Raw genomic sequence first — 12,922 nt, forward strand, 5'->3', positions numbered from 1 at the left:
CAATGGCACACCAGAAGGGTAATACCACCAAATAAACACATTTCTCACCAGCCTGGTACTGCCTAACTCAGCTTTTCAAATTTTCAACTGATTCTTGTATTATCCCTTAGAGAGACAGCGATTCTCCTCTCTACCATCCAAGTTTAGTTTTAATTATGGCAAAAATCAGACCCTCTAGAAAGATCAGCAGCAGGTTTCAGCTAGACAAGCACGGTAACCTGTAAGCTTTCTTGCAAAGCATAAATACTGTTCTCAGAGAATATCTGCACAAAAGGTGCATTTGTATTTTCAACTACTTATTGAGGTACCTGCAAGCTGTGCTTTATGTGCAAACTATGAAGAAAAATAAGAATGTGACTTACAGTTCTGGTGACTCTTGGTCATACTCTCCGAGTCCAAGGCATGATAGAACTCGTACACCGAGCGGCCCAGCAGCTCCTCTGGATGGTATCCAATTAACTCTGTTATTCTTGGTTAAGAAAAAAAACAAATATTTAAAATTCTGGTCACCTTAGCCTTATGCTTACACATGCAGGGCAGCTATCAGCTCTAGTCCTTAGACTAACAGAATTAAAACCACAATATGAGAAATTCTGAACTTCCGAACACATTAGGAGTCCTCCACAGTAGAGGACTTCTGATCACATTCTGAAATATTTCCATGTTCAGAATAGACTGCCTTTTACTACTACTGGAATAAAAATTCGTAGGGATGTCTTTACGTGTGTTGCAAATTTTCGCAGGCCGATTGCACAGTATCTCTTACAGAAGGTCTCAACTGGAAAACCATTCCTGACAAAGTTCTCAAGCTGTCCACTACATGCAGAAACTCCCAGTATGTTTAAAAAACATACATAAAAGGGTTAAATCACTACTTTGGGTATTGCATTATTAATAAAAATGCAAGGTGAGAAATTAAGGGCAGTTCAAATAAAAAAAAAATAAATCAGTTCTTCTACTTAGTGTTTCTCAATTATACGAGAACTTTAGCACATGGATTAGTTACTTGGGTGACTAATCCACAAACTAAGTAGGATTTTACACAAAGAAAGCTATGATCTCAAAAACTAGACTTTTTTCAGAGCCTTTCTGAGCACTCAGGCAAGGCAGGATTTCTCACAAGTTCCTGAATAAATGAAAATAGGTCATCAAACTGTGCAGATGATTTTCTCTAATGAGGGGGTGGAGCAAAAGGGTTCTTTTTTCCTAAATTCAATTCAAAATACCATCACACACAACTTTACAGGAAATATGGTTAGTAAAAAAATAATTCAAAAGCAAAGATATCCTATCTTCTGGGAAAATAAGGAAACATTACTGTTTTCCAAGTCAACAACACTCTTGGATGCCTTTTCCTAGCTTTTAAACTGCAATAACAACCTGTAACGTAGCAGAGAGCAGTAGCAGAAACAACTACAAACTGACTGCTAAGCTGTCATAAACTTTGAAAAGCCAGGAGGTTTGCAAGGAATGGTCACATCTTGCGGCACATCACTCCATCAATGGCAGTTCCCAAGTTTTATGCCTTGTAACTAACTCCCTTGGAAAGGCTTTATCTGCCACCACCACATTTGATTAGTGGCGTTGCTACTTTTAAGAGAGACATCCTCAGGTTTGTGTGCTCCCTGAAGGACAGCCTTGGCCCAGCCCTTCAGACACAAGCATGTCTTTACAAGACAGACATGTAAATACTGTAAAACAAACAGAGCAAGAGCATGGCATTCATCTCCCAGATCCCCCTCCAGCAAGGAAGACACATAAGATGGAGCTATTTTGTGTATGGTTTGAACGCCAAGGCATTGAGTCAGCTTTTCTCTCGCCTCCACAGAACTGCATAGCTCATACCCCCGGGACACCTTGGTTTTGTCACTCTGAAAACTACTCTCTGTCCTGATTTCCATGGAACGAACTTGGATTTATAATGGTTTAGTTGAGCAAAGACTGTAGTTGGTTTTATTGGGTTCCCCTGAAGACTTACTCTTCTGTTTATGTTTGCAGTTTTATTTACGCTTACAGTTAGACCGACAAAGGGGAAATTCTCAAATCAGGTTTCAAAGAGTTGCTTTTTTGACTCTTTTCACTGACAAGCTTCTGAACTTTTAAACTGCACCCCAGTCAAATCTGTAACTTTTCTCTGAAACCACAATTGCTTTTTCTTTTTTAACAAAAGCAGAGGTTCTCATAACAAGTTGGTCATCAGAGCTGAACCATCAGGAGAAAACAACAAATACAGAAGGAGCCCTAATAAAAGTAAGGCTCCCAAAATACAATTACTGTTTGCCTTTACGCAGTCAGCTGGGACACATTTGTGTAAGTGGCCAGAGGCTTTTGCCAGGACCAGTGTAAATATTCAATCTTTAAAAACAGAAAATATGGCCTTTCGTTATATAATGGCATAGTATCATAAAACCATCCCGGTTAATTTGGAGCTCATCACAAGGGCAAAGCTTTTAAAATTCAGGAAGTTGAGGATTTACTCTTAATCCTGTCATTGGGAGCTGAGAGCCAAATGGGGGCTGAGCGGGGAGAAGGAAAAGGAAATAAAGATAATGGAAAAAAAAAAAAAGCATCATCATGTACCCAGCAGCACCAATGCAAATCCAAAGCCATGTTACAGCCTTCGTGGGTGTCAACAGTGGAACTGAGATAGCAAGCAAAAAATCTGCGTTACAGCAGGTGAGAGACTCTTAAGTCTTATCATACAGGAATCGCAATCTCTATGCCAAATTGTCTATTCCAATCCTGTAATTCCTCTCTCAAATTGCTCCTCACTGATCAGTTCATAATGAGCGTCCTCACTATAAAATTACTCTTCTTGTCATTCCATGGCACAAAATGACTTGTGGTGCGATCCTGCTGTGACAATGTCAAATTGAATTAGATCTGATGTAATCTTGGATGAAAGATAGCAAGTGGTGGGTTGATACCTTTTTACTACAACAACTAGAAAGTATACAGAAAGATAAAAATAAGATATCAAAGAATTACCCACAAACTCCACAACATTGGACAAATTCTAAACCCACGCCTGGTTACAGTGAAATACTAAACAAGAGTAATTGTTTTAAAATAGTTACTTAAAAAAAAAAAAAGGCTAAACAGCCTTTATGCCCTTCTTAACGGATCTGTTAATCTGTTACCACTATTCAGATGCATTACATTTCTCTTTAAACACGCCTGGGAGTTAAGTTATTTTTTAAAAAATTATAGAATGTTTCTTTCTCCCATCCCAAAAACTGGCTGACATGTTTCCTAGATACATTTTTAAATACCACTATTTTACAACAAACACCTTCTCTCCAAGAATTGTTAGCAGTATCGTTTTTGGGTGCATGAATTGGCAGATCACACCCTCCTTTATTCCTCCTCTGGTGCTGCTGACTCTGAAAAGCTTAAAAAAAAAAGCTCGCGGGCTGCAGGCAGCGCAGGGCTGGAAATCAGATGAGCCAGTTCCATGCCGCATTACGCACCAGGGCCGAGGCGGGCGGACATCCCTGTCTCCATCACACCCGTCCCATGACTCTCCTGAGACGTTCGTGGAAGAAGACTGGTCGCAGCTGACAGCCCGAACAGCACCTGGGCCAGAAGGCAGCGAGTGCTTCAGCAAAGGTCTCTGCACTGACCTCACTTGAGCATCGCTTTGAGGTTCGCCAGTGAGGTGCACCCTCCAAACTCCGCGTGCTTTCCACAGGAGCCTCTTAGCAATACAAAATGCCAAGTGAATACACAGAGGACTAAGTGCAAAGGAAAAAGCATGCTACGGAGCTATGAGGAGGAGTACATAACTAAGAGAGTCACAGAAATGTGTATGTCCTGTGGGACCAAAGGGTCATTTACAAAACCTGAGTCCAGAACACAAGACTTCTACTTTTACTTAGACACCAGACAGAAAATTGCTCTTTGTGCAAGCTGTGGAATGACAAAATTGGAAAACAAACTGTATGGTGGTTTTGGATGGCATTCCTACCATGGTAGGCTTTGTGTTTCCTTTGCATTTGTAAAAGCTAAATCAGTGCTAATTAGAAGGATAACAGTAATTTTTGTTGAAGACGACAGGTGGGCTGAGAGGCTGTTTATTCTCCCGTTAACCACTCGTTTCTGAAAACATAAATACCTTTGGGGGAATCTTAATTTTGCCAGACTGGCACTTCAGTTTTCTGACCTAAACTTGTCACCATGATGTACCGAGGTCAAAATCTCAGAAAACACAGTAAAGAGGTGGGCAGTAGCCCTCCACAGTAGTGGATCTGTCCCAACTACCGCTACTTAAATGCTTTTTGAACACGACTTCAGTTTCTCTTAATATACCCATTTCTTGGGATATGAGTAAAGGCAAAGTTTTGTGCTTAGGGTACACAATGGAGGAGAAACAAGCAATCTGAATCCTATTTCTAGATTTGTACAACTTTGCCCTACTTTATCTCTTCGAGACATGGCAAAGCAAACAAAGCTTACTGCTTCAAAGGCTGTATCTCCCAAGAGATGAGCTATTTCAAGTGTTTTGGTTTTTCTTAAAATTGTGCTTTTCTGTCTCTTTATAGGAGCACAAAGTTTTTTATTGTATACCATTTCTTGACTTAAAATAGTAAGAACTGTCAGGACTGAGAAGTGAGGCTCTTTGCAAAAGACTGCTGTAATGTTTACTGCTCTTAAAAAAAGAGCTGGGTGTATATTCGTTGGGCCCTCTGTGGACTGTGTGTGTGAGGGTGTGGATCTCTTAACAAAGTCTTTCTGTATTCAAACAGTTACCAAGTTATTGAAGTTAAATTGGTCTTGACGGGAACAAACAAACAAAGTTATACTTAAAGCAGAATGAGTTAAAAAGAAAGAAAGAAAGAAAGAAAGAAAATAAAGCCCAACACAGCCACTATGCCTGGGGTAAAGCACTCTGCCAGACTGCTAGAGCAGGCAGCAGAGTAGCATGGCAGTCCTGCCAAGTACCCACATTTCCTCTTGAAAATATTCATGGCTTCTTCTACTCTAACCCAGGCCAACAAAAAAAGTAAAATGCAGAATCCTGGGACCCCTGTCCACTCCTTAGAGGGATGGCTGGCCTGGTCAGGTGTACCTGCCCTGCTAGGCAAAAAACCTAGATGGGTACATTAAAAACTTCACCTGGACTCTATCTTGTCCTACTCATTTGGTCCATCTAAATCAACATTTTATTATTAACAAAAGAAGTTGGTCACGTTTTTTCTTAAATATGGCATATACCAAAAGCCTGTTTTGCCAAATGTGGATCTTTGGCTTCAGGTATGATCACTTCACTGTTGTCTCCACGATGAATTTTCCCCTGAGCAGGGATGGAGGGACAGGGGGTCCTTTCAAATGCTTATTTGCATTCTCACCTAATTTAAAAATATTTCCCAAATACAAGTCAAATGGCAAATTGACTTAAACCCTCATATGAGGTCCTGTGCCTGTATATTTCTGTTTTACAGGGATGTAACTGGAAGCAAAATACAACTCAGTTTCCTCTCAGTCAGACACAGCCTGGATCCCACATGTACACTCACACATTAGAAGAAACCTAACCGGGACCAACACTGTTGGCATTGCATCTTCCTGCACCATCCTATTCTGAATGACCATACATCCTCCATCGCTCCTTTTTCTTCTTCAACTCTTCCATTAAAATGTTCCAATCAAGTAAAAAAGACTAGAACTAATTGGGTTTCTTGTAACCAGGAACATACAATTCCCCAAAGCAAGCCATGCCTTCAAAGTAATGGAGAACATATGCTTTTCAGCATGCTGGTGCCAGGGAACTGGTTTGTGACGCAGCCTCTGGAGCCACCGCCTGCGTATCTCGCCCCGTGCAGAATAGATTTGTTTCCTTAGCCTTCTCTCCTCTCATGTATGCTGCCCACAGCAATGACAGGCAAAAAGCGCTTCCCCCTCCCCTCCCCAGCACCCCAGGGAGGTCACAGGTATGAAGGTGAAAAGCTAACGCCGCCTACAATGCCACGTTACCCTCCCTGCTTTCAAAACCCTGGTTCCCTCCAAAACACAGTGTATGGTTTTCTTTTGTTATGCATAAAACAAAAAGGCTGAGACTGCATGTGCTGGGGCACCTGAAGTAGTTTCAGTATTTCCTATCAAATTCAGATAGAGTTTTCACTTTTATGGAATTTTTTTTTTGCCACAGGAACATATTGCCGCTATTTCTATGTACCCATAGCCCCTGTGGCCCTGCACAGGAAGATACGTTGAGCATCAGCTATGCCACCAAGGTAACAAAATGGCCTTTGTACAAAGGCTGGCCTTTTTTTCTGACTAACACACCCTCAACTGGAGATCTTCCCTGACACAAAAGCATTGTGCAGCTGAACTAAATCCTCATTTGGATTATTGAATTGTACCACTGATCAGCATTTCCATATTACAGCTAAAATAAACCTTCCTGTAAACCACTTAGCCAAGATAAGTGGAGCAAGGGAACATTTTTAAAGCGCTCTCCAGGAACGGCTGAAGCAGGCATTTAACAGAACAACCTATTTTTAATATTTATATCTTACAAACCTTTCTTTACAGGCTCATCCCCTTGCAAAAGCTGTTTTAAGAATACAAATATATCCCACCTAACCACTGGCAAGTCATAGGCCCACATATATAAATTATTTTTGAAAGGCAAAATATACAAGCTAGTGTCTCACACATTTTAAATGAGGGAAGGCCACTCTTTTCCTGCTTCATATCACATCTGTTGTGTACCCTTCTGAGGAAAAGCCAAAAGAATCAAGGCACTTCATGTCAGCCAACTAGTTTTTGTTACAAAGTGTTGAAAGGTAGCCAGCCTATATTTTACGTGTTGCTTTGTCACAGACAGAGACTTTGAGCTTTCCTAAGGAGATGACAAATGTGATCCTCATTTTCCGCAAGGATAAATTTCAGCTACATGTACAAGGGCAACTCTCTTTTGTACCCACTTGAGCTTCACGCTGAAGGTGGATGCTTCCATTATTAAGGTCCACCATGGCTGCCATTCATTAAGGTACTTCCTCGGAAATCCTGGAGTTTCTCTAACTGAATGTTTCAAAAATAAAAACTTAATGCTCCCTGGAAGCAGACCAGTCCACACCAGATGAACTGCAAAGGGGATACTCAGATCGCTGCAGAAGCCTGCTAGAGGAGGCACGCTGCCCTCAATGATATCAGCCCTGCACTGGAAAGACACAATCTCTTTCGGAGAAATGAGCTGTGTCAGCCCTGCTGCTTCACTGCAGAAAGGCCAGAGTAGGTTGAAAAGGGTTTAGGCATCTGACTGGCACATGCTGCTTTTCCTCCCCGGCTCCTCAGCCTGGATTTACATTCCTGGCATAAGCTGCTCCTTCAATACAATTTGTCTAGCAGCAACAAATTTGATAGGAACAGCTGAGTGTTTTGCATTTTTATGTGTCTAGTGATGTGTCGCCTGTTGGAGAGAAATCAACATCCCTCTGGGAGGGAAGCGAGAGCCAGGAGGATCTGCTGGGAAGAACCTGAAAGGTGAGCGAGGTCTTGTCCTTCTCTGGCCTGGCTGGCTTTTTACAGCTTTATCATCTCAACAAAACATGAAAGAAACATCCAACCAAAACTATCTAGTAAAAGACGTGCTGTTTTGTTGTCTGGTTTTAAAGAGAAATCTCTGAAATTCCTTACAAGTTAAATCCTCCAGAGGAAGCTGTTGTATTTCATTGCCATGTGAAAAGTTTGCCCTGTAAATTAACTCCCACTATTTAAGACACGGCATAATATTTCATTCTTTTTAAAATAAGCACGTGTATCTTTAATGGGATAGTATCAGCCCCTCCAATTCTCATTTATAATTCCTTATGCATCAAGTCTGGCAGAAACATGTGAATGCTGCAATACAGCAAAATCCTCTGTTACTCTCCTCTAGCCTGCCACTGAATGGCCCCAGTAATTCAGAGGTACATTGCTTTTAATAATGAGTCACTACTGTATTGTTGCTTCCCACCCCAGCAGCAAAATCCTATTGATATCTCAATATTTTCATCCTGAAAGTATTAACAAGGAAAAAAAAAAGTAATCTGTTTTATTGTGGTTACATCAGAGGACATTTCTAGTTACAGCATACTTGCTGCTAAATTCTCAGAGAGGCCAGAAGAAGGTCAGTCACAAGTTTCACACTTGTAATCTTGCTTTCATCCACAGCTGCTAACACTGCTAGTTTATACAGTTGCTTCATCACATTGTTTAAAATAATAATCTTGCTTAGAACAAGTTTTAAAAAACCTTTGAAGGATGAAAAAAATAACCCAGATCTCAGTCCCATGAGTTTTTGCGTAAGATGCGAGCACACATATAATCTCACTGACAACCCTACAGACCTCAGCAGTTGCTAGCATATCTGAATTTCAGGAGATCAGTTTCATTAGACAGAAAACTTCATATTAAATTCAGGGATAATCTCATAAATTAAAAAAACCCAAAACAAACACCAAACCCACAGTAGTACAGACAGGACTTTTTGGGGAAACGGGGAACAGGAGGACACTTCATGGGAAGGGATCTCTGGCTCACTCACAGGCAGGGAAGATGGTTACCACAATATGTAGACAGGGAGAAGAGGTAGATGGTATGAAATGCCATAGAGATCCCAGGGGAAATCAGGCAGGCAGAGACGAAGGAGATCTCCATTTTTCTACTCAAGAGGGAAATGTGGAGAATGGAGGACACAGCCCCTTGTTTGACCCACGATCTTCACCTCCCCTTCATTTCGCCACTAAAAGGAGCAGATAGATAACCAGCAAAGGTTGTTTGCTTTTCATTGAGCAAGAGGTTGCAACCCCATTTCGAGCGGCAGATGCTCTGGATGCCTTAGCAATTCTTAGTTAATCTAGAGCATAAAGTACTTTCCAGCTAACCGATAACAGCATCCTGGGCCAAACCAACCATAAGACAGTCCTTGACTAAGGTCCGTAAGGCATGTTGTTTGAGACGTTCTCTAAAAAATGAGAACAGAAATCCTGTGTACTCTTCAGTTTGCTAAAACCCAAGAAGCTAATGCTTATGGCTCTAAGTTGCCTCATCTTCTGCCAGTGAACTTGAATTCCTCACCGACCAGGAGGAGGAAATACAGCAGGCGTATAATTTTGCCTAAATTGAGATCTGAAATGGATTAAGCGAGCCATCGAATAGCTGTCTTGGTAACAGACTGTACTTTCTTCTAGTCCTTGCTTACCAGGTCCACACCGGAGGACATTTGGAAGGACTGCTTGTTTTGTTCAAGAAGATAGAAACACCCATGGAAAGGAAAAATCAGTGTTTACCTGTCATCACAGTAGGTAAACTTCATGTCCATGCTATGGCGACTCAGGAACGTCTTGCTGTCCAGGGGGATATCGATGTTTGAAGGATGCTGAATAGGCTCACACATTATTATAAGGCAGGTGAGAAGAGGCTCTTTATACCCACACAGAGTGTGAGGAGGGCAAGTGTTATACACTTTAACTTGTCCAGTGCAGTGCAAAACCTGAAATGATTTTTGAGTGAGAAACAGAATGTACTTTCTCTACATGCCAAAATGTCTTTTAAAATAAAAAAACACTTATTATGGCTCAAATATGGTACCTTCCATGTGGCAGACTTGAGGTTAACAGTTCTGCCTCTGTTGGTAACGGTGCATTTCATCCTCATGAAGAAGTCACGCTCAGTTGACATTTCTTTGTTTTTCTTTCCAAAGCCTGGACCTGTATAAAGAAAATGGCAAATGAGTTTTCTAAGTTTTGCTTCTTGATTTCGTCTACTTGTAAGCATGAAGGATTCAATAGAAAGACTAATTCTCATAATTTACCTGCAGAGACCATCAAAGATGCATGGACCATTGAAGAGCAGTTTGTAGAGCTCAGACCTAAAACTTCAAGTGGAACTTAAATAGGACTTTGTGCATTTAAACCTATGTTTTAGCTTGCAGCACATAAATCTTTGCAAAGCGTGCAAGTGAAAACATTACGCCTGTCTTAACTTGATGAAAAGAAAACACTAAACAAACAGTTCTTAGTGCTATCATACATAAGCAATATTTGGCAAAACAAAACAAATCTGCAAAGTATTGAATAACAGTTAATGATTACTCTAGGAATGAAAATTCCCTTTACCATGACTAACAGATCTCTACTGCCAGCCAATTACTTCATTTGGTTATTTAAAAAGCAAACAGTGACTCTTTTCTATTTTCATTATTACCATTTTTCAGACTCAGATTCTCTCTAATTTCTTCGTGGTCACATGGATGAGTGAAGTCAAAAATGCTGTGTCCAGTTAATTCCACCTGTGCAGAAGTAAGAACTCTATTTAGCCAAATAAAAGCAACTAATAGCATTTATCTGTTTTTAAATACCACCTATTCAGATGAAACTGGTCACTAGAACTAAGTGCATCAACAGCAGCTTCAGGCTCATTTCCAGGATTTTTCAGAGAGGAATTAAGAGGAATCAAATATGCCAAATTTGACCATGGTCTGGTCAGTGGTGTGCAGTGGGTCAGAGTAGGTTTAACTCAGTCTCCTTCATCAATAATTTGTGCTGTGTCCTGAATTTAACCTGTTTACCTTGACTCCACAACCACATCAAATTGGTGACTCACGAGAGTCTGCACTAAAGAGCACATATATCCAGCCACAATCCTCTGAAGATTTATGGCTGTCTTTAACAACATCCCAGTCCAGGTGTGAGAGGATGCAGACTGGGAATCAGGAGAACAGCCTTCCCACCACAAAAGCTGCACCCACTTTTCTAGTCTCCCTAAACCACGTGCTCTGTTTGCTGAGATCCAGTGATGCTCACAGACACAAATCTTTTGTTTATCCTATGCACTATTTCTCATTTTCTCCCCAGAACAATTCTCTCTTTGGATTTACACGGTGCGGTTACAGTCAGCACCACTAGTTATTTTCAACACAGAAGGAGAAAAAACCCCAAGCAACAAAGCAGAACAGGGGGTGACCTGAAAGAGCAGTTCTCTCCCCTCTGTCCCTTAGTCTAAGGCACAAGTTGAATAAATGCCCATTCTCTCCACGGTAATATCTAGGAAGGCAAGTCTACAGTCACCAAAGACACTACAACTTTGATAGGGAGAAGGAAAAAACACCACACTGTTGTCTGGTGTTCAGGGTACCTGCCTGAGAAATAAGAAATTTTATTTTCAGTCCTTTTTGCAGTGACACGCAGCTGTTTTTCTGCATTTAGGCATTGGACTCGTTTCTAGGAATTGTATTACAAAGACAGGAAAGTGTTAGGGAACAAGTTACCTGGGTAAGACCCATGTATTTGTTGACATTCTCTGACAAAAAGATCATGTCTCCATCCTGTGTCACCACGGCAATAAATCCCTCCAAAGCTTTCAGGTACAGGTTGTCCATCTGCTGGTCTGCCTCTAGTTCATTCTCGTTGTCAGCACATACTGAGAAAAAAAGAAAAAAAAGCATCTAAAGCCTTCAGCACCCTAGCCAGCCTTTTTCAACGCACGCACATCCAGTTACAAGGCAACAAAATATTTTTCCGCTGTTAGAATTTCCTTTCCACAAACCCCTCCCGGTGGGGCCTTCCTTGAGAAGAAAGCTGTCTGCACAGTGTATGAAAGGGATGTCCTTATCACTAGAAAGATATTTTTCTAAACTTTTTGACAAATGCAACAGACCCTCTATTCACCTTTAGAGTGTTTCTGCAAGACGTGTTTTCAGTACATAACGCCTATATACCCAGACACTGAAGTGCATCTTTGTGCACATTCTTTTGGCCATGTGCAACCTTTATATCTCCTAACAGGCACAAAGTATAGGGCAAATCTTACAGAAGGTAAGTAAATTTGTGCATTCCTAACAAACACCTAAGAAAAAACATTTCCATCAGGTCAAGTTTTCTAAGACGTTTGAATACTTTTCCTATGAAGCGTGCCTAAACAGACCTCTCCACTCGGTATGGAGAGGTCTGTTAACACTACCTTTAGTAGAAAAAAAAAGAAAAAAACACTTCCTTGAAGCCCTTTCAGGGGAATCTCTCTCTCATCCCACAAACCTCAGTATTCCTGGGAAAAACACAGATCCATCCCACCAATACCTGCTTTTTCATCTGCAGATGTCAAAATTCCCTATGTACCACTCAGCCAAACTCTGACAAGCTTCGTCACCCACCTACACTCCTCCTGTCCCACAAGAAGAGCCTCAGACTCTACATACATCCCCTTGTTTGCCTATATAGATTCATGAACGCAGTGCATCTCATAGAATCACAGAATCATAGAATGGTTTGGGTTGAAAGGGACCTTTAAAGGTCATCTAGTCCAACCCCCCTGCCAGGGGCAGGGACATCTTCAACTAAATCAGGTTGCTCAGAGCCCTGTCCAACCTGACCTCGAATGTTTCCAGGGATGGGGCATCCACCACCTCTCTGGGCAACCTCTTCCAGTGCTTCACCACCCTCAGCGTAAAAAATTTCTTCCTTCTATCTAGTCTCAATCTACCCCCCTTTACTTTAAAGCCATTTCCCCTTGTCCTGTCGCAACAGGCCCTGCTAAAAAGTTTGCCCCCCCCTGTTTTCTAAGCCCCCTTTAAGTACTGATAGGCTGCAATAAGGTCTCCCCGAAACCTTCTCTTCTCTAGGCTCAACAACCCCAACTCTCTCAGCCTTTCTTCATAGGAGAGGTGCTCCATCCCCCTGACCATTTTCGTGGCCCTCTTCTGGGCCTGCTCCAACAGGTCTGTGTCTTTCTTATGCTGAGGGCTCCAGAGCTGGACGCAGGACTCCAGGTGGGGTCTTCACCAGAGCAGAGTAGAGGGGCAGAATCCCCTCCCTCCACCTGCTGGCCACGCTTCTTTGGATGCAGCCCAGGGTACGATTGGCCTTCTGGGCTGCGAGCGCACATTGCTGGCTCATGTCCAGCTTTTCATCCACCAGTACCCCCAAGTCCTTCTCGGCAG

General features: G+C 41.7%; 1 protein-coding gene across 1 annotated transcript in view; it reads right to left on the reverse strand.

The window, feature by feature from the left end:
* EPAS1 (endothelial PAS domain protein 1) overlaps window positions 1-12,922 on the reverse strand; it is a 38,143-nt gene that overhangs the window by 14,091 nt on the left and 11,130 nt on the right. The window contains exons 2-7 of the mRNA XM_009320920.1: window positions 11,255-11,406; window positions 10,192-10,276; window positions 9,800-9,862; window positions 9,577-9,695; window positions 9,276-9,478; window positions 363-469 (exon numbers count right to left, since the gene is read on the reverse strand). Of these exons, the coding sequence (XP_009319195.1) occupies window positions 363-469; window positions 9,276-9,478; window positions 9,577-9,695; window positions 9,800-9,862; window positions 10,192-10,276; window positions 11,255-11,406 (729 nt within the window). The remainder of the gene's footprint in view (window positions 1-362; window positions 470-9,275; window positions 9,479-9,576; window positions 9,696-9,799; window positions 9,863-10,191; window positions 10,277-11,254; window positions 11,407-12,922) is intronic.

This window comes from Pygoscelis adeliae, unplaced genomic scaffold, assembly GCF_000699105.1.
Source record: "Pygoscelis adeliae isolate BGI_AS28 unplaced genomic scaffold, ASM69910v1 Scaffold233, whole genome shotgun sequence".
Lineage (NCBI taxonomy): Eukaryota > Metazoa > Chordata > Aves > Sphenisciformes > Spheniscidae > Pygoscelis > Pygoscelis adeliae.